This window comes from Ambystoma mexicanum, chromosome 11, assembly GCF_040938575.1.
Source record: "Ambystoma mexicanum isolate Mex_15411 chromosome 11, UKY_AmexF1_1, whole genome shotgun sequence".
Lineage (NCBI taxonomy): Eukaryota > Metazoa > Chordata > Amphibia > Caudata > Ambystomatidae > Ambystoma > Ambystoma mexicanum.
The window spans coordinates 987509588-987531917 of NC_090934.1; the positions used below are offsets into that span (position 1 = coordinate 987509588).

Genomic DNA, 22330 nt, shown 5'->3' on the forward strand with positions numbered 1-22330 from the left:
ATTAAGGCACCTTTGATTTGTGAGGCGAGGTTGCCAGCTTTGTCGTTAGCAGGTTTACATTTAGTTGTGTTTGTGGCACATTTGGGCCTATGTTTTATTGAATTATTTATTTTAATTTGGGTCTTGTAGGTATTTGTGATTTCAGCAGCTAGATTGGTGTCAATGGTGCTAGTTAGGTTTAAGTTGTTCCCTGGATGGGATGCTAGCTTATAATTTTGATGTGGCAAGTCACTTTTTGTCCTGTCTCTAAGTCTATTGTTCCCCTGGTTGCAGGTGCGGACAAAGGTGGCTGTATTGTTATTCAGTGAGAACGACTGACAGATAGTCATATGCAGTATTTGACAAGAGGGTGTAGACAGCTGTGTAGTCTTGGGTGTGGAAGATGCTAAAGCCATGATTAAAAGGACGCTGATGAGCGCAGATAGTGCTAGTTTTAAACTGTGGCTTGGCATGACCCAACTATATTGGGTACTAAAGTTGGAGAGTAGTATAGTAGAGTAGGGCTTTGGACTTGAGTAATGTGGAGTCACATACATTTGACTAGAGGTTGGGTATTTTGGTAAGTAGGTTGGTAGAGGACCTGGCCGGCTGTTGTTTTGGTTGGCTATGTGAGTCCGAGAGTCTTTTAAGAACTAGTTCGGACCAACGTAGAGCCTTTTTTCACAGTAGTGCGTAACATACAAGTTAACTTGTCAAATGTGCTAGTGGGCGGACGCTGTAGGGTTAACTAGTTAGGTAAGGCTAGGAGCGACCATTTGCGCAAAGGGCTGCGAGCGGTGTCTAGCCAGTAGGGGCTATAGGGTGGGCTATGCACAACGTGTGGTTAGTTTGTGTTACACGGTTGAGAGCAGCATGCAGGCATTAAGACTAAAGTCAGAGTAACAACTGTTTTCAGATGCAAGTTAACAAGGCTACCGGTTGCAACATACTGGTGAGCAGCGTAAAAATCATTTGCAAGGCCACACTGAGATGGGGCAGAGCACAATTTCTAGTAGCTTAGATTCATAGCATTTCAGTTAGTGCAAACATTGAAAAGACAGTGGCAGTCCGCTGTTGTGTTGTAGCGTAACTTATCACATAGCTGACAAAAAAGTATTTGCGCACCCCATTATGCAGACAGCAAGGTTAAAAGGTTATGATAGCAAGGTACTATGGTTGGGATAGCTGCTGGGAAGTAATATAGATTTTGTTGTGCATTGTGGGCAGTAAGATGCATAAGGTAACACAGTAATCCTGGTTAATTAGGTTGTACATGCCGTCAATATGGGTAATGCCGCCATATGTTGAGGGCCATGTACTCATACATAGGAAATTGTGATAAGACTATGTGGAGCCAGGCAAGTCTAGGTCACAGGTCACAATATCAAGGACAGGTCACAGTATAAAATACAGTTCAAGTATCAGTGAAGTACAGAACGCCGAAGGCAGCATGCCAACCACTATGAAGATTGCAGTATAGTGGTGGTGTACTTAATGTCTGCGAACCGCTTGTAGTGGCCGCATCAGTAAGAGTGGGAAAATAGGGCCCTGTGCATCAAGATATGTTGCAGCAGGTAGCGAGTGACGGTCTGGTAAATAATTAAGCGAACAGTGTTATGTATTCAATTTTCATACTCCTCTGGTGTGATCGATAAGTAGGCGCGGCACACTAAACTCAAGAAGGGAATGTACAGAAGTCCTGTAATAACTTTCTTAGGAGGTGGCTAGGTTCGAATGCTTTCAGGATATAGTTCAGTAGCATGAATGTCTAAGGACCTGTCTCTCAAACAGTATTTGCTGCGGCAAGCGGAGCATGATAGACTCCGTGTTATGTTTACTCAATTTAGTGTAGAAGTTGGGGGGTGGCCACGGCACTGACTTCCACGGACAGGCCACAGTGAGGCGATCAGCCTTTTGAGCCAGGCCTTCGGCAGATCAAGCTGGCTAATGCCTTCCAGTTCAGCCGGAACTACCAAATAGCTTGGGGAGCCCAATGAAATTACTCGGCTCGATGGATAGAGCGTTGCTAGGCAACGTGACAACAATGCGGGTCGGCGGCCATCTTATGTGCATCGCAAAAGGTTTTCCGTAGCGAATATGAGGAAAAGCAGCTCATTCAAGGGTGCTGCTGCGGGATGCTTCTCCTCTCGTGGGGATGACAGAGAGACTCCAGGTAAGCTGAAAGTGCTTCAGCATAAGCACTCAGCATTACCCTTGTGTCTAACATAGTCGGTGTCTCTGAGCGTCATAGATAAGGTGGTTTCAGACGGGACAGGCTCCAGCCCTCCTACCTCGTGGTAGGTTTGCCACAAAATGAGGCCACAGACAGGCGTTCAGCCTTTTGAGCCTTGCTTTCTGCAGATCAGGCTGGCTAACACCTTCAATTTCACCCGGAACAACCAAATAGCTTGGGGAGCCCAATCAAATTACTCGGTTCGATGGATAGAGCGCTGCTAGGCAGACAGAGCGGTGACAACAATGTGGGTCGGCGGCCATTTTATGTGCATCGTACAAGGTTTTCCACAGCGAATATGAGGAAAAGCAGCTGATTCAAGGGCACTGCTGCTGGTTGCTTCTCTTCTCGTGGGTGTGAAACAGACTCCATGTAAGCTGAAATTGCTTCAGCATATGCACTCAGCATTACCCTGGTGTCTAAAGTAGTCAGCGTCTCCGAGCATCGTAGATAAGGTACTTTCAGACGGGACGGGCTCCAACCCTCCTTCCTCGTGGCAGGTGGGCTTATGTCATGCCCATACTTTACTTAGCAACAGGTATCAGAGCCAGATAGGGGCCGGGAGTTGCTTGATGTCTCTTATGCTGGTAAAGGCCAGATCAGGTCTATTGCAATTTAAAGTAGCAATACATCATTAAAGGACTTTCTCTTATTTTTATGCGTCACTACCAAACCCTAGTTCCCATAGAAATAGGACTTAAATGAAGAAGTGCACATTCGTGCAATGTAAAAGCTTAAAGTGCTAAGGTGCTGTGCAAATAATTGAGTTATCTGTATACAAACATTTTACTATTTATGATACAAAACCAGAAATGGTATATAAATCCAATTAATGACAAAAATGTCACAATCGCCCCCTAATAGAAATATGTTCAATAACATTCAATAGAGGAATTGTATGCTCTACACTAAGGCGTGAAATCTCACAATCTCTACAAATCATCAAATAAAGTTTGAATTCATGGACAATATATCCTGAAATTATTGATATAGAAATATAAAAGCCAATGCAACCCGTAATGAAAAAAATAAGAAACATATCTGTATACCAGCATTAAAAAGATACCATCAGTATTGCTTTAAGATCAAAAAATAATAACTATCGATAGATACATTGTGAGGACTGACTTTTGATGGGATTGGGAATGACTGACCTAGCCACATTTTTCACACAGACAAAAGGAACAATCTTCTAGTCTCGGGAGGATAGCTCAGGGGCAACGTGCTGGCCTTAGAAACAAGACAACATAGAATAACACAGGTTTGATCCCCAGGTCCACGCTTAGAATCCTCTGGGTATTAAGCACCTTATAAATGACATATCATATGGTAGTAATGCGACCCAAGAAAGGAGAGGTTGTGAGTCATGAAATGAGGAACATAATACATGCATTCATCATCATGCAGCCTTGTTCTGGCCCATCCCCCTAACACTGGTTCTGGTGCTAATTTCTGATCTATGCATTTACTTATTCATGTTTTAGCATTTAAATTTTGAGGATGCAATATACTGTACTGTTTTCCAGATAGTATATATATTACTTAGAAACAATGCATACTTGTCTGCTATAGGAACCAAGGAGACTGATATGGCCTTAGCCACATCATGCCAAACAGTAGTGATACGAACTGATCGGATAGAAGTAGAGGATAGCGGAACAGCAGGGACATTTTCTGACCGGAGAGTTGACCGGCTGGACCGCGCCTCCACATTCACCTAACTGATATTATATTTAACAATTGCTAGAAACAAATGAAATGTGTCAGATCTATCCATTCACATTTGAAGGAATTACTGCAGAAAGACCCAGAAGAAGAGTGTCGCTCACCGGAGTCTGGCCACTCGGGGTACATGAACGTATAGACTGGCCCCAGCACCACGTGGCAAGAGTCTCTACCAGGTTGGGCTGACCGTGAACACTGCTGTTAGGGAGCATCACTACCCCCCCCCCGATACACGCGGGAGGACAGAGGCTCCTAAGGACGCTCCGCCTTTTACTCACTGCAAGTATTCTGTTTGCATTATTGGCCATTGAGGTGACTAAATAGGAAATTACAAGCAAATGCATTATGACTATGGTACAAGAACCAAGAGTTCACTTTAAAGGAACTCATAAAACTGCCAGCAGGATGGACATGGTAAGATCAGCAGACATGAAACTTTGTTATGGTTGTGGAACAGTAGAGTGGTTGTTTGGCAAGAGGGTAACTGTGGGACTTTCTCAGAGTATTGCGGAGAACAGTATTACTATTTACCCCCCCTCCGCCCCCGGGTCAGCTAAGAGTCATTATGGACAAGTTTCACAAGGATGCAAGGCCCTCCCTAACTGGTTTTCTGATGATTACCTAAACATGGTTTCTACTTCTAACTTCCACCGTCCCTATTACTTCCACCAGTCACACTGTGATAGTATACACAGATTAAATCAAAGGACCTAAGCCTTTTCACATGCGTAACGTGATTCAATATTGTACCAATGCTTTACACTTTTAAAACTAGGGAGAATGTTCAAGCTGCTGGCTCAGTGGCATAACACGGTGTGGGTGAAACTAAGGAACGCGACATAACAACCAGTGCAACCCTCCCAAAGGAGACTGATCTTACAACTCCCCTACTTGCAGGTGTACATATGGTAGCTTCCCCAGTTACTGTGAAACTGACTTTGAAGTGGGACCTTATTGTTTCCTGATCACACATGTGATAAACAATGACACTTCTACTGGAAGGGTATGTGCGTTGTTTAAACGCAGTTCGATCAGAGTATCCAGCTCTGACCTGACTACCGCCCTGCTAGCTAAATGCGGTTTTCCTGGGGACTGCTCCTTACCTGTACTTGAGGCCGCTTTTCTGGCTACTGCCGACTTGTTGGCTCCTGTCAAATTATGTAAGCAGAAAAAAAGTACCCCTGAACCTTGGTTCTCCGAAGAGCTTAGAGCACTTAAACTTCACTGCAGGCAGACAGAGAGAAAGTGGCGTCTCAACTACTCCTACACTGCTAAAGACATTTTTTGTTGCTCTCTCTCGGTCTATCACAAGGTTCTTACTACTGCTAAGAAATCTTATTACAGCCATAAAGTACAATTAGCCCATAACAAACCTAAGGCCCTCTTCGATCTTGTTCAATCTCTTTCCTCGTCTGAGAATAGTAGGGCCCTGGTCCCTCCATCGCAGGGTTTATGTGACTCCCTTTCAGTATTCTTTATGGAAAAAATCTTGCTTATTCGCGACCACCTAAAGGACGGCGTGCCCTTTCTTACTGACGCTACAGTTGCCACTGTGAGTCCTCTGGCTACTGCATCCTGGTCCTCCTTCCCCCAGCTTTCTAATTCTGATGTACTGCTGGCTATTTCCAAACTGAAATCTGCATCCCCTGACAATGCTATACCCCTTTCTCTATTAAAGGCAATATCTGTCGATTTGATCGGGCATATTACCACCACTGTCAATATCTCCTTTTCTAGTGGAGAAATTCCCCACTCACTCAAGCATGCTCTGGTGGTTCCACTTCTTAAAAAGCCCCGTCTTGATCCCGATGTACTGTCCAACTACCGCCCTATTTCACTTCTTCCCTTACTTATGAAGCCTATGCAAGCACTGGTTTCCCCCTTCCTGTCTAATTGTCTTGAGTCCTCTCACTTCTTTGACTCATTCCAATCTGGGTTCCGACTGGGTAGGGGCACCGACTCTGTCCTGAACTCAGTACTCGTCAATTTGTTCCACCTGGTAGATGAGGGTGGTGTCGGGGCAGTCCTCCTTTTAGATCTGTTGGCTGCTTTCAACGCGGTTGATCACTCCGTCCTGCTCTCTCGTCTCTCTGGCCCGTTTCTGGACTGGTTCACAACTTTTCTGTCTGGCCGGTCCCAGTCTATTTCTCTTCCACCTTTTTGTTCAGCCATGGTTTCACTCCTTTGTGGTGTTCCCCAGGGCTCTGCACTCTCCCCTATCCTTTTCAATGTCTATATCCAACCTCTTTTGCTTCTTTTTCAGGCGCATGGGTTCTGCTACTATTCCTATGCAGATGATACTCAGATCCTCGTTTGCCTTGACCGCACACACGCCGACACTGCGGCTTGGCTGAGAAACTGTCTGGAGGATCTGGGGCGTTGGATGATGAGAAACTGGCTGAAGCTCAACGGCAGTAAGACCGAGGTCCTGGTTGTGGGTACTTCATCTCCCCAACTTTTCTGGACCTCACAATTTTGACCGTCGAGTTTGGACCCTCTCCCCCTTCCGGTCCAATCAGCCTGGAACCTGGGCGTAAAAATCTCTGCTTCTCTTGTCCTTGATGACCAGGTGGCTAGCGTATGTAGGTCCGGGCATTTCAAACTCTGCGTTTTACAGAAAGTCCTGCCCTTCATTCCTGCCAAATATCAGGCACCTGTGGTCGCTGCGCTGGTCCTTAGTTCCCTTGACTATTGCAGCTCCCTCTATTTGGCCCAACCATGTTATCTGATAAACACGCTGCAATTATTGCAAAATGCGGCTGTCCGCTCTATACTTCACCCCTCTTTTGGATCCCATCTTTCACCTCTACTGAGGAAATTGCACTGGCTTCCTGTGGCCAGCCGGATCCTGTTTAAATCCATGTGCCTGGTGCACTGTGCCTTCTATGGCATGGGTGCTGAGTATCTTCAGGCCAAATACGTTCACTACATCCCAACCCACTCGTTGAGATCTCAATCTGCGCTTCTAGTAGCTGTCCCTCGCTACCGTCTGTCGTGCAAGGGTGGACGTGCCTTTTTTGTGGTGGCTGCACGTTCTTGGAATGATCTTCCCTTTGCTCTTCGTGCTACTGCAGACCATCTCACCTTCCACCGACTTCTTAAAACAACTCTTTTTTAATACAGGTCCTCGTCGTGATTATATTACTGTTCTCCAACCTCACGTCAGGGCCAAGATGCCCTCGGGTGTACGTGCGCTTTATTAAGTTTCCTAAACATAAACAAACAAACTAAACATATGTTCCAGCAGGTTCAGAATCCCAAGCATTGACATGCTCCAAGATTTTGATTGGACGTGCGCACTGTCCCAATATTACCTTTCATGTACTCTGAAGGCCAGCGATTTCCCGGGCCTTACTACTGCAGCAACCCAGCACCGACCAAAGAATATTTAATGGGGCACATAATGGGTGCTCTTCTAGAGACTGTTAAGCTGTCTTTAGCCTTTTCAGGATTCCAGATAACCTCTCATTTCCCCAATTGTTGAAATGGTGCAGCTATTCATCTAGCCTAACAGGAGCTTTGGTTTTCACAATGAGGGGTAGAGATTTAGAAGGCCATGTGTGGGGGGTGATCATTCTGTTGTTGCAGCGAGGAATGGCTATCAATGCCCATTAAATGTTCAAAAGTTAGCACAATTAGAAAATGCAAGCAGCCGTTTTAATGGGGCACAATTTACCAATGTTATTTTATTTTTTATTTATTTATTTGTTTATTTTTATAGCGCCGAAGCCCGCAGGCATTAATGTTGAAGCAAGTCTCTGGGAACTGCACACTATCTCTGGCATGAGCACTATGACAACATACATGCTAACAAACTTGGTTCTGAATGTCACATCGGCAGGTGAACAGGACGAGTGGGACACTATGCATGATGGCATCGAGCGCCAAGCTTGGCCAAAGGCTCTCACTAATATCTCTGAAATAACGATTGACCCGTGCCCCGGGAACTTTGTCAGGGGGTCCTCAGCAGGGCGGTTCAAGCACTCACAGTGTTGATTCCAACCTTAAGGGCCTGTGAGTGTAGCATCTCCTATTTACCAAACGCTACCACACCCCGGGGCAGTAGACCTATGTTATTGGGTTGTTCACTGTGACATTTGGGAGATAGAGAGCCCTGTAGGACCGATTCCATTTGTCATGGATTCCCCTGGGATAGTTCCTGGTGCCTGGTTGGGAGTAGGGAACCAGTGGGAGTTCTGGTCAATGGGACCCCCACAGTGCCGTTTATGAGTAAATGTAGTCCAGGCCAGATAGTAACAGTCGGTGATTAGGTAGTTTGGTAAGAAGTAGGCCAATGTTCCTCTCTGGATCAGAAATGTGCAAACTGTGAATCGCCAAATGTTTTGGACTACAACTCCCATGCCTCCTCAGCATTGACTATCCTGGCCAGGACTGCTGGGAGTTGTAGTCCTAAACATTTGGACAGCCAAAGGTTGCAGACTCCTGTCCTACTTGGAAATACATGATTCAGTGCAAACAATAGCTGTATATGTGTAAATGGTACCATTACACACAATATCTACTTCACACTGCCTAGCCCAGGGGTCTGCAACCTTTGGCTCTCCAGATGTTTTGGACTACGACTCCTATGATCCCTTGTCATTGACTATGCTGGCGAGGGATGATGGGAGTTGTAGTCCAAAACATCTGGCGAGCCAAAGGTTGCAGGCCTAGCCAATAAAAAAAATACATGTTATTGTCCAGCTGACAAAGATAGACAGATGGACATAAACTATCATATGTCATTTAACTGGACACCCCTGGGGCCAAAGCATTCCAAACTTTGTTTGGGCGCTTACTACAACTAGAGAGGATTTCAGATTTAGTGAAGCAGAGGCGTGCTACAAACCCCAGGTGATACTTAGCAATGCACTTCCCAGGCAGCGCACATAACTGCTGCCCTATCTATATAAAGGATTCTTTACATTTTGTAACAAAGGCCATGGGTCTTCTTAAACATTTCCTGGGTGCCATTTTGATTCCAATGTTTGTGATGTATTGTTGTCCTAAAGGTTACCTTAGACTGTTCACACCTTAGACATATTGATGCGGCATGGGCTGAATATATAGATATGAAAAGATGCCATGTTAACAGAAAGAACCCCCAAGTATGGAAGAGGAAATACAGCAAGTACAAATGAATACACAGATGGTTTAAGAGTATATTAACAAACCTTAAGCAGGCAGCGTCATAAACATAAAGGTCAGTCCACATGCAACCTGTTTGAGACAGGACGTTTGTAAATATTTGAGAATAAACGGTCTTATAATTGATGGATGTGCAGGAAGCACAAAAGTGGGCGATTGTGGAAGCACAATGTCAAATGAGCAGCCATTTCTCATAGGCCATGATGGTATCCATGTTGGTTGGCACTGGAAAGCGGCAAGGCCCACAAGGCATTGCGATTAGAAAGTGGCACGTCCCATAGGACACTGCAGAGATGGAGTGTACCACGGTTATTGAATGTAACTAGATGTGTACGCAGTGCACGGTTCTCTCCTGAACAAAAGAAACATGTAAAAGCTCATGAGAACAGAAATTGAGCCCATGTAATAAACGTTCCTTGTTCATTATTTTCCCCAGGACGTAAGAAAGAGGACTGTTTTTGTTGCTTGGGGGTTCACTTTTGACTCTGTCAGATTGTTTTCTTGTGGAGTTTATTTGTATGGACAACCCTAGCACCAACCTGTGAGCCCATTATACCTTGTACCCCACTATGTAGATGCTGAATAAAGCCTTATAGTGAATTGATACATGGTTATGGTCTCGCCGGTTCATCCCTCGGCTGTGACATGGGGCATCGTTTAATAGAGCTATGATTGTTCACGAATGCTGACAAAGGGCAAGAGATGTAAACATTCAGTTAATGTCACTTACATAGTGCAACGTTTGCTACTGTCATGGCTTTGCTACACTAGTGAGATTGACTGCAGCAGGAAACTCTGGGTAGATCAGGGTTAAATAGGAGGGATGGGCCAGGTTTTAACCACTTGATTGTAGAAGTGGGTGGGGCATTCAATGATTTCTTATGGGAATTCAGGACAAACAGACTTACCCTCAGCTGCTAAAAGGTTAAAGACCTTTCTGACACTGAGACAATCTACGATGGCTAGATTATTCCTGGGGAGGTTGGGCCTCAGCTGAGCAAATCCTATTGGCTGGCCAATGCTTCAATAAGGTCACCTTTTATTGGCCGAATAAACAGAAGCCGTGCTTCGTACCTTGCGCTTGGGAGCTTAGAGTATGGTTGTGAATGAATAGGAAACACACATAAATATAACTCCTCTTAAGGATTCTGGGGTTCAGGCTGCATCTCAAATATGTACATGTTGAAAATGAATGGTCCTAATGTGTGGGTGTCCATATCTTCCATTCTCCCCAAGGCCTTCCGAGGGACAAATGAAAAGGATGCCTATTCTTACCGTAAAGTATCACGGTGTGATGAGCAGGAGAGCTGGTGTAGATTTTAAATTAATTAAAAAGGAAGCGACACGGCATATGTTTTGCTTCTTGGCGCTGTTAAAGGACTTGGAGAAGTAAATTGGCTAAGTTCAGCACCCCATAAGCTTGAAACGAATCAGCTGACTGAGAAAAGAAAGTTGTACGAGAGAAGGGTACTCCACTGCCACACACCAGCCTTCAGAACCTTGCATATATATATATACATGGATCCCTGCACAAACGCCATCCTCCACGCCCCACACGCCACCGCTTTAATATTGGCCTGTAGATGGCGCTAAAGCACCACCCTATAAGGCAAACACAGAAACGCATGTTCAGAAGTTTGTTTCCGAGGATGGCTCCCTTCCACTGGCACAAACCTAAACCATTCCTCACACTCTGAAGCACACACATAAAATCCTTGAATGCAATATGACCTTATTGCTTGTCATGCAGAGTTCAGCTCTTATTTCACTTCATTTTAACCGTACCACACATTGATATGCTTACAGAAACATATTTTTAAATAACGTACCCATCATGCACGTATGCATTATTTTATAGCGCCCGCTGTATTCAGGGGTTCGATCCTGCAGCTCTGCCTACCCTTTTTACAAACCCCACTACAGCCTGCTGGTGCACATAATACTCAAATATATGTGGATGATTTAGGAGTTTCCCATTTATTTCACATGTTTTTAAAGCGCTCACACTCGAGGCGCTGTTAAAGGAATTGTGTTTGTTTTAGTTGCATAATTGCTTTTAGCGCGGACCCGGGATCGAACCTGTGTTGCTTCGTGTCGTCTTGCTGCCAAGGCGAGAACGTTGCCACTGAGCTATCCTCTCGGGATGACATTGATATACCTATAAAGTGGCCTCACGTTTTCTCCATAATGGTGGCGCCGGTCCACAGGCATCCCGGTGCGGCGCCACCATTATGGCTGAAAGGCATTTTTTCTGAAGCCTGAAGCTCTCGCGAGAGCTTCAGGCTGTAGAAAAAAAAGCCTTTTCGTTTAGTGGTCGGGACTGCCAGGGGAGATTAGTGGGCCCTGGCGGGCGCCGTTTCAAAACAAAATTTCGGAGCCTGCCGGGGCTCCGGCCCACTTAAAGCCATGTCTCTCCCCTTCACATTTGAAACCACACGCTTAAGAACTGCTGTGAGAATGAGCAGTCTCCTATCCTGCTCTACCCATCCAATCATTCCCCTGGCATGCAAGTACTAATACCCCATCATGATTTCAATTGCCTAAAAATATTTGCCTACGAATGCAGGTGCCAGCAATGAAACGCTTTACGTTAGTATCTGCCTGGTGTTTGTTAACTGTGCAGCCGCAGGCACCGTTTATTGTCTGTGACCTGTACTATCCTGCCACCACTCTGTAGATTATCCAAGTCAAGTCATTCTAGCCCTCTTGTGAGGAATAACAGACACAGCATTGTTAAGGATTATCAACTTCTTGTTTAATCTCCTTTCCCTTCTTAAACCCTTAACTCTTCCTCTTCCTTCTACCCACGTCATATCCTCCCATCTACACTGGTCTTGTCCTAAAGGGACAATGTACCACTTAGAACAGCACGCTCTCACATATGTCCTTCAGTATCTTCTCATATCTCCTCTACCATTCCGTGGATCCTTTTGATCATCGTCTAAGGTCTTCCCATATCCTTCTTTGGAGGAGTATCTACTAGACTCCTGTTCCCTTCCTATTCTGGCCTTCTGGGGCTCTCGACTACCTCTGACAGGTCTCTGGGATTTCCTGTGTCTTCCGCCTCTGGTCTGCTCTCCTCCCTGACGTCTTCAGGCTTTCTTAGCAAATGTTTGAAATACGAGGCATTTCTCGTTCTCTCCTTGTGCTCATTCTGGGATGCCACCGTCGTTCTCTCGACTTCTACTACCTGTAATGGTGTCGCAGCATACTTTGAGTGTGTCTTCTTCTGTGCCCATTGTCTTACCAACACTACTTCTCCTATGCTGTATTCCTTGGGTCTGGCTCCCCTATTCCGGTCTGTCCATTCATTCATCTCCCGGACTTCATCATCCATATTCCCTCTGTGTGCCGACAGTCGGAGCTGCCGTGTCCCCGTCTGATAAGCCACTATGAGCTTGGTTGTGTCATGCGGTGTGTTCCTGCAGTGGCTTAGTATTCCTGCATAGGGCCTGCTGAGTAGATATCCCTTCTATGATTGCTCTTTGAACTGTCTTCTTAATCAGTGACATAAATCTCTCAACCATCCTGTTGGCTTGGAGCCAGAGAGGTGCGATCCTTTGGTATATGAACCCCATTTGTCATGCAAACCTGCCAAATTAATTCCCATTAAACTGGAACCTTTATCCGTCTTTACTGTGTGTGGTAGGCCCCATTCACTAAACATCTCATTGATAACAGCCGCTGCATGGGAAAATACGGTTGTATGCATCTTCCTCACTATAGGGAATCGTGAAAACTCATCAATCATGACTATTAGATATCTACCTGTTTTCATAGGCCCATTAAAATCCATGGCAACCCTATGCTATGGCTTCTCTGGTATCGCTGTGTCTTGCAGGGGTATGGGAGGATCCAGCTGAGACGTGCACTGGCATGGCAGACAGTGTTGTATCATCTCCTCAACCAATGCATCCATAAATGGGAACCGCACATGCTGTCGCAGTTGTTTCTTGATATTCTAAATACCTCTGTAACCCTCATGGGCTGTGTGCACTATTCTCCTCCGCAATGACACCGGAAAAATCAGCCAGCATCCTATTAGCAGGACCTGTTGGTCTGACACTGCTAGCTCTGTGTATATTTTGGCTAGTTGTTCTATTTCTGTCTTGTTCGCTCTTGGGTGGTTCTTGAAGTGTCTCCGATAGTCTTTCCATTTGCTTTTGCTGCTTCGTTCCACAGCCATGAAGATCGACGGGTCTTCTCCCGATGCTTGTGTGACCACGTCCATTGTGAACGCCAGTGAGGGGGCGGGGCATTGGCTGTTATGTTAACGGATGTATTCTTCATCCCCTTCTCTCGGTCCCTGAGAGATATGTCCTGGATGGGATGATATGTAATCAGCTGGGTTCTGATCTGTGCCAGGCCAGGGTACAATCTCATCATATTACTGCAAACAGATTCTGCACCTTTTAATGCGGGGTGGCATCTTCACGAACGTAACTCTTGGCGGTCCGTCACTAAGGTGAACCTTTTGCCAATGACGAAATGGTGGAAATGTTCACACGCCTATACAGCCGCTAAGCTCTCTTTCTCACCTTGAGATTATGCACCCTCTGTGGATTAAAAGCTCTGCTGGCATAGGCCATTATGTGTCGTGGTCTGGAGTCTGCTGTTTTGCTCTGAGCCAGAATTGCCCCAAGGCCCATCGGGCTCGCATCTGCGATGATTTCAGTGTACCAAGGCCAGTTGAAATAGTTAAGATGTTTTCCAGTAGCTAGCACACGTGGTCAAATGCTTATTGGCAATCATGTGACCACTGAAAGGTTGCATCCTTCTTAAGCATCTGCTATAGCAGCTCCATCATTGTTGCAAAGTTGGACAGGTAACTGGCGCAATACCCTGCTATGCCAAGGAAGGATCTTACTTCAGAGACTTGGGTGGGTGCCACCAGGTCATTGATGGTGCAGACTTTCTCCGGATCAGGTCTCATGCCCTCATCCGAAAAGATATGGCCAAAGAATTGGAGGTCCCTCTTGTTGATGTCACATTTATTGAAATTCAGTCAGACCTGCCTCCTGAAGTGCCTCGACAGCTTTCAACACCTGCTCATGTCCTTCCTGGGATGTGCCATGCACCAGGATGTCATCACAATAGTTAAATGCGGATTTGATCAGGAGTAGCACTTGCCTGATGGCCTCCTGAAATATTTTGTCTGCCGAGGATATGCCAAAGTTCAGGCAATTGTATGGAAAGGAACCGTCATGAGTGGTGAATGTCATGATGATCCTTGACCAACTGGTGGTAACCCTGGTTTAAGTCGAGTTTAGAAAATCTTGTGGCTCTGTTCAACTGGACAATCATGTCTTCTATATTTGGACCTGTGAGTCTCTCTCGTTGGATTACAGTGTGGGCAACTTGCATATCAATGCATAATCAGATATACCCACCTTCGTTGGATACCACCACCAGGGGGGGTTATCCAGGGGGTAGGCCCCTCAGGTCTCTGAAATTATGTTGTTTCCCAGTGGTTGTTGAAGCTCTTGTGACACCACTTGCTGGAGGTGGAACCCCACTCTCCTAAGGTATTGAGGCACTGAGTGCACTGACGCATCAATGCACATTTTCACAATCATCTCTTTCAGCTTCCCTAGGCCATGAAAGAGGTTTGGAAAGTTTTCCGGATTGATGGACATCCAACATATTTCCCTGAGTTATTTTCTGCTGTTCATGCGATACATCTCACCAGGTCCAAACCCTGATAGTGGACGTCTATGAGCCCCAGTTCTTTTGCTGTCTTGTAGCTTAGTATACCTTGTCTTCTTGTGGGGTGATCATTCCTTGTGCGTCAACGTGCATTGAAATTGCTGTATGGACGGCAGTGGTGTACAGGCACCTCACTTGAAAATGATTCTTGCAGTGGATCTGGACAATATGTTCCTGTCCAACGTCTGGAGGAACTTTGATGTTAACAGTGGCTCCTGGGTCGATGAGAAAACAGTGTCTGATGTGCTTCTTCTACTTCCTGATCTTCACGCAACAAGTTGATGTAATCATCAATGTATTTGGGGTATAGCTTCCGTGAGTTCTGGATATGAGACTTATGGCCTCTCTTGTTGGTCTGAGTATCCCAGGTATTGGGAAATTGGCCCATCATATTGGTCATGGCTGTAGTTTAGGACTTATCCATAGCCCGCACAAATATATGTGGGCCTTGCGATGCGGCTTGAGATGCCCTCTATTGGTTGTTTTGCTTTGTCTTGCTCGGGGGACTCCGTATGACCATGAGAGGTGCTTTCAGGATGCAGAATAGTCGGCCCTACCTGCAGACGGTCTGGAAATGACCTTCTCTGCCACAGTTGGCACACTGTTGGTTGGTCACTGAGCAGGCCCTTTGTGCGGAAATGTGAACCCACATCTGTAACACATTATCAATGATCTGGTGGGCTGTCCGATCTGCTGATTATATGGCCTGTTGGGTGTTTTCATTGCTGTTGGGTTTACCATTGTAGGTTTGTCAGGTCTTCTGTAGGACTGGTCCGCCGCAATTGCGTTTTCCTTCTTCAGAGATTCATGGAGGCGACCCGCACATCTACCTTTTCGTATACCCTTGCTAGTTCGACAGTTTGCAGTTTTTTCCAGAATCTGGACGAGGTGCATCATCCAATTAATCTAAAACGGATGGTTTCTTCATCAGAGAAATTCGCAAATTGGCAGTGGACCATTTTTTGTCGAAGCCTTGTGACAAATGTGTCAAGATTTCATGTGGCCATTGCGAATACTGATACATATCGCTCATAATCTCTCTTAGGTTGTACGATCATTTTTTTGTTGAGCGCCTCGATGAGTGTTTCATAGGTGGTACTCTCTAATTTTGGAATTTGTTTTATGATCGCTTTTACTTCCTTTGCCGCTAAATTCGTAAAGGTGTCAGGAATAGCAGGTGTCTTGTCATCAGCTACAGCTCTGATAAAATAATTGACGTCTTACAGACAGTCTGCCCATTGGGCCCTTTATCATGTTGTGACTGTAAAAGGAATGGTTGTAGTTCCATGAGGAACGCAGTTCTGGTGCCTGCGGACGTGGGAGCCTGAGGCCTACCTACAACGTCGCCCATCGTGATGCCCTTGGTACGATGATGTTAGGTGGGCACTGCCGACCAGAGATGACGATTAGTAAAATGGAAGGCCGTAGTGGCCAGGATTGCTGGATGCAGCAGCAAGATGTGCCAGGGAGGACGTGGTGTCAGGAGAGGTATTGTGTGTCCACTCGTAGTCATTAGATTTAGATGAAAGCTGCACTGGTCAGTAATACCCCCAGGGATGTACCCATGCAAAGATCTGTGGTGGTAGGAGTGCTTGAAGGCAGGACTTGCCAGGAGGAGTGTCTCACCGGACCCAGGACTGAGGAGGGGGTCAGGCAGTATAGGTATTTTGGAGGGCGAGGGTGGCCAGGAAGCTGGATGCAGTGTCAGCTATGACTGGAGGCAAGAGTTGCCAGGGGGAGCGTATTGGTGGACCCAATGACTGGAGCAGGATTTACCAGAGGGAGCGTATTGGTGTGAACCCAATGATTGCAGCAGGAGTTACCAGGGGGAGTGTATTGGTGTACAATGTATGGAGGGATGGATCTTGCAGCAATGGCTTGGCTCACAGAGCGTGGTCATCGGTAGGAGTGCCGTAATAGTTGTATTTATTTTTCTTCTTTATTTATTATCTTTGCAGCCAGCATGTTCCTGGGCCGCTTTCTTCACCGCAGTGAACCTGCGCACCTCTGCGCATGCTCCACATGGTAGGCATGAACTGGCTCCGTTGTAGCGCATCGGGTGATCTTCCCGATGCAGGCTGCTCTGAGCACTCACCATCACTGGGTGTCCTGTGGAGTCGCTCGCTGTCCGGACCAACTCCAGTGGTACACACAGTCTTGTGGTTTTGTGTGGGCACAGGATTGCATCATAGTACCTGTATATGTATGAGGAGGGCGCAGGTGGACCATGTATGGGGGGATGGGTCTTGCAGCAATGGCTTGGCCCACAGAGCGTGGTCGTCGGTAGGAGTGCCATAATAGTTGTGTTTATTTTTCTTCTTTATTTATTATCTTTGCAGCCAGCGTGTTCGTGGGCCGCTTTCTTCACCGTAGTTAAGCTGCGCACCTCTGCGCATGCTCCATGTTGTAGGCATGAACTTGCTCCGTTGTAGCGCATCGGGTGATCTTCCCGATGCAGGCGGCTGTGAGTGCTCACCATCACTGGGTGTCCTGTGGAGTCGCACGCTGTCCGGACCAACTCCAGTGGTACACATAATCTTGTGGTTTTGTGTGGGCAAAGGATTGCAGCATAGTACTTGTATATGTGTGAGGAGAGCACAGGTTGCAGTCCTGCCGCATGGGTTTCTGTAGTTCGTCGCCAGTTGTAACCCTCTCGTGAGGAATTACAGACCCAACACTGGTAAGGATTATTAACTTTTCTTTTAATCTCCTCTCAACTTCTTAACCCCCTATCTCCCCCTCTTTCTTCTACAGGGACAGTGTGCCACTTACAACATAAAATATAACCAAACATTTCGGGGACGGGGTGGCTAAAGCCTGATCAGCCCATTGATTGTTGTGCTATGATATGATATGGCATTTATAACGCGCCTATACAGAAGTGTTTCAAAGCGCGACGAGGCAAGGGAGGGGGAACAGAGAGAAGACAGAGACAATGATCTTACTAGGCCAGGTGACATTGCAATTGTGCAAGTGCAGGGGAGAGGGAAAGGGAAAGTGTGGGCGGAGGGGCAGTGCAATACATAGGATCACAGTAAAAAAAATTAAAAAAAGGTAGGTAAAAGTGCAGTCAGCTACTGGCAAGTGCAGGGGTAAGTGCAGACATCAAGTGTCAAGAGCTGGTGGGGACTGTAGGGATACAGAAACAGCCCCCAAGTGCAGGGGTTGCCCGGGTGGCAGTGCAGGAGTGCAGCTGGTGGGGTTGGGGACTTGGGCCCAAGATCAGAGGATAGCCAGGTGACCAGTGCAGTTTCAGTCAGGAGTTCAGCAGGGGAGAGAGGAGAGAAAGCAGAAACAAAGAGGAAGGTCTTGAGGTGCTTCCAGAACCGAAGATGGTTCTCCTCAAGTTTCATGGATGCAGGGAGGCTGTTCCAGAGGGAGGCCCCAGCCAACTCATTGCTTGGAGAAGCGACTGACCCTGAGGGAGTTGGAGGCGGATAAATGAAGAGCTTGAGAAGGAAGATATTTAGGAAGAGGGAGTTGGAGGCTCAGAAGGCCTTGTGGAGAATGCAGAGGGTTTTGAACTTAATTCCTGCAGCCACTGGGAGCCAGTGCAGAGATTTCAGTCCTGGAGAGACACAATGCCTGGGCTTGAGGCCAAGGACAAGTCTCACAGTCATGTTCAAAGTCTCTGTTTGAAGAGGGTTGAGAGTAGAAGCAGGAAGATTTAGAAAGAGGCTGTTGCAGCAGCCCAGCCCAGAGAGAACCAGAGCTCTGGAGACAGTGAGCTTCTGTGGGAAGGAGAGGAAAGGAAGAATACCTCTGAGGAGGTGCAGCTGGTAGTGTGACTTCTTTGAGACGTCAGAGATGTGAGAAGAGAAGGAGAGAGTGGAGTCAAAGATGACCCCAAGGTTTTAGCCTCACAGGTGGGAGAGGAAGAGGGCCAAGAGAGGCCAGCCAGAGATCAACAGGAAAGGAGGGAGCAGGTGTGCCGATGAGGAGAATCTCAGCCTTACTGGCATTAAGGCAGAGATTGTTGGCGGCACACCACTCCTGGATAGCGGACAGACAGTCAGAGATGAGAGAAGAAGAGGTGGCAGAGGGGAGCCTGAAAATGAGCTGAGTGTCAGCCGCATAGCACTGAAAGTTGGGGCAGAGAGCAGCAATGCGGTGGGCAAGAAGTGCCAGGTATTGGTTGAACAGCCAGGGAGAGAGGTTAGACCCCTGGGGAACACAACAGGTAGAGATAAAGACAGAGGAGAGGAAGGACCCAAGTTGGACCTGGCAGGGTCGATCTGAGAGGAAAGAGGTCAGCCAAGCCAGGGCATGATCAGTGATACCCAGGTTATTACGGAGACGGTTGGGCAGGATGGCATGGTTGACCGTGTCAAAGGCAGAAGAGATATCAAGTAAGATGAGGACGCAAGGGGTATTGGAGTCAAGGTTAGAGAGCAGGTCTTCACAGATGTTCAGGAGAGCAGTTTCCAAGCTTCTGGCAGCACAGAGCTAGACGGGTGGTCATGGAGGCAACACACCTATTCAGTGTGAAGATTAAGCTGGGAGATGGCCAGCCTTTCGAGGAGTTTGCCTAGGAAATGAGTGATAGAGATTGGGCAGTAGTTAGTAGGGCACAAGGGGTCGGCAGAGGGCTGATTAAGAAGAGTGTGCACAAGGGAGTGCTTCAGGGGGGAAGGGGAGAGTCCAGTGGCGAAGGAGTGGTTGCAGAAGTCAGCCAAAACAGGAGCCAGGGTGTCAATGTCGTCCTTGATGGTTTTAGAGGAACAGGGGAGAAGCTGTTTCAACGAGACTTTCATAGATCAGACTTGTTTAGAAACCTTGTCTGGGGAGAACAGGGGAAAAGCAGAGAAGGAGGGTGGAGAGGTGGCCACAGAAGGGCCAGAGGTAGAGAGGGGAGTACAGGTAGGAGGAGGAGAGAAAGAGAGAGAGGACAGGATGTCCTGAGTTTTAGAGATGAAATGAGAAGCCAGGGCTGTGCAGAGGGCCTGGGAGGGGACAGGCGAGGTAGAGAGTGCAGCAGGATTGGCCAGCTCCTTGCTGATTTTAAAGAGTTTGGCCGTGTTGTTGGATGCTGCAGAGACACAGGCTTGGACAAGGGCTCTCTTCTTGGTGCGGACAGAGAGCCGGTATTGCCTTTGGAGCAGGCGGAAGGCCAGTTTGTCAGAGGATGTACAAGAAGCAGAGCATTTCCTCTCAGCCACCCTGCACTTGCGCTTAAGGGTAACGAGGTCTGAGCCATACCAGGAATTGCACTTGGCTTTGGGCTTCAAACAGATCCTCATGACAGGGGCAAGAACATCAAGAGTATCAGATATAGCAGAGTAGAGCACAGAAAGGGCTGTGTCAAGGTGTGAGGCAGCCGAAGGAGGGGCGGGGGGGTGAGAAAGTGGCGACAAAAGCCTCAACTGACACACTTCATGGGTCGGATAACCGAGAAGTTAGGTGGCAGTGCTGGAGTTGGCTTGACGTGAGGGGTGGAGAGAGTGAGCTGGGAGGAAAGGAGAAAGTGATCACTCCAGCAGAGAGGAGTGGTGAGAGGGATAGAAAGGGGAAGGTCTGTAGAGATCAGAACATCCAGAGTGTGCCCTGCAGAGTGAGTCGAGCCAGAGGGGAGGATAGAGAGTGAGAGAGAGTCGCAGAGGTTGCAAGCAAAAGAGTCCAGAGGAAGGACATGAAGCATCCAGGTGGATGCTAAAGTCTCCATGAAGGAGGAGTTGAGTGGTCGAGACCAGGAGGGAAGAGGAGAGGTCCGCCCACTGAGAGAGGAAGGAGGAGATCTGACCAGGTGGCCGATAGATGGTAGCCACAGTAAGGGAGTGGCTAGGAGAGAGAGATAGCCTGCAGACAAGGCATTCGAAAGAGGAGTAGGCCTACATAGGAATGACAGAGGCAGGAATCCACTCAGGGAAGGTCAGGGCTACACCCTCTCCGGAACAATTGGACCAGGGCACAGAGAGGATCTTGTAGTCATCAGGGAGGAGAGTGTCAAAGCTTATGAACGAGCTGGCCATGAACCATGTGTCTGTGAGACAGAGAACATCGAATGTCAAGTTCTTCGAGGAGGCAGCAGATGTCAAAGGTGTATTTGACAACTGAGTGAGAGTTGAGAGTGGCAATATGGAGAAGGTTGCTGTCCTTAAAGACTTTCGGGGAGGGGCACAAATCAGAGGTACGCCTGGCAGAGGTGTAGAAGAGGCCAGATGGAGGGCAGAAGAGGAAGGAGGAGAGGGCAAGGTAGACAAGGGGGAGACAGCAAGGGGAGGTGAGGAAGCCGTGGAGGGGAGAGAGGGGACAGCAGGAGAAGAAAGGAAATTGATGAAGCGCAGGACGCGTCTATCAAAGAGGAGAAGGTTGGCTTGAGGGCCTTGGACCAAGATGGTACTATTCAAGTAAACCTTAAGGATGACCTTAGAGGTGTGGAAGGAGGTCAGGAGGGTCTCCAACCGGGTGGCACCTTTGCCGGAAGAAGAAGAGAAAGGAGACAGCACAGAGACCATATGTAGGGTCCATAGGTCTGGGATGGAACGACAAAGAGGATGTTGGTGAGGGAGGAAGCACTGGTATAGATGTCAGCGATAGGGAGGCTTGGGTTGGAGACCATGATGTCCTTTTTAAACTTCTTCCTACAAGATTTAGTGAGGAGAGCAGGATAGTCGATAGAGAAGCAGTTAGAAAAGATAGGAGAGACAGAGAGCACCATACAGTAGGTAGGGAGAGGAGAGAAGAGGAAGTGGGTGGGAGGGGGTAGGAGGTGGAGGGGGCAGGGAGAATACTAGGGAAGGACACAGGGAGGGGCGCAAGCAGATGAGACATAGACAAGACAATAGTAGACAGTTGGACAAGACGACAGGAGCTCAAATAATGGTAGAAAGGTTTGCTAGATGAATGCTTTGCTAAGAAGGCAAAAAAACCACAGAACAGCACTACTTCCACAATGCAATTTAAATATTGGAGAAAAACGCACCTAAGTCTGAGAGTCCTGTATATTTGGAAAAAAAGGCCTAGGTTTCACAGCGCAATTTTAAATACTTTCACAATGCAATTTAAATACCGGAGAACAACTGGCCAGTACGTGTTTCACGCCAATGTATCATTACATTAGTTCCAGCCTTTCAATACCTTGAGTGCAGCACTTTCTCTTTTGACATACCTGCAGTGCACCAGGGTTGGTGAATTCACAGGGCACTCCTCTTTCATGTAGTCTCTGATGAGATGTCTAAAATTTATGAGAACATCGGTTCTCACTGGAACCCCGTGGTCGGGCCACGCAGTGAAATGGAACTGTCGGATCTGGCGAGTTTCGCCTGACTTGTTCTACAAAGGAAATTGAAATTTTAGTCACACTGAATTCCCATCACCATATGTTTTGTTATGTGAAGATTTAGCTAAAGGTTCGTTTTCTGTTATTTAGTTTTAAGACCATTGAAAACATGGGAGACCTAACCTACATGGCTTATGTAAAATTAAACCACTTCCGGGGGAAAGGGTTCATGTTGCCATATAGTGCAGTGTTCAGTGGATGATTCGGTATGTTTTGGGGAAATATATATACGTGCGCGGAAGTGGCTGGAGCATAAACGT

At 47.1% G+C, this 22330-nt stretch overlaps 1 protein-coding gene across 1 annotated transcript in view; it reads right to left on the reverse strand.

The window, feature by feature from the left end:
• LOC138505094 (uncharacterized) overlaps window positions 1–22330 on the reverse strand; it is a 717078-nt gene that overhangs the window by 13373 nt on the left and 681375 nt on the right. The window contains exon 62 of the mRNA XM_069625408.1: window positions 21900–22063. Coding sequence (XP_069481509.1) covers window positions 21900–22063 — 164 coding nt within the window. The remainder of the gene's footprint in view (window positions 1–21899; window positions 22064–22330) is intronic.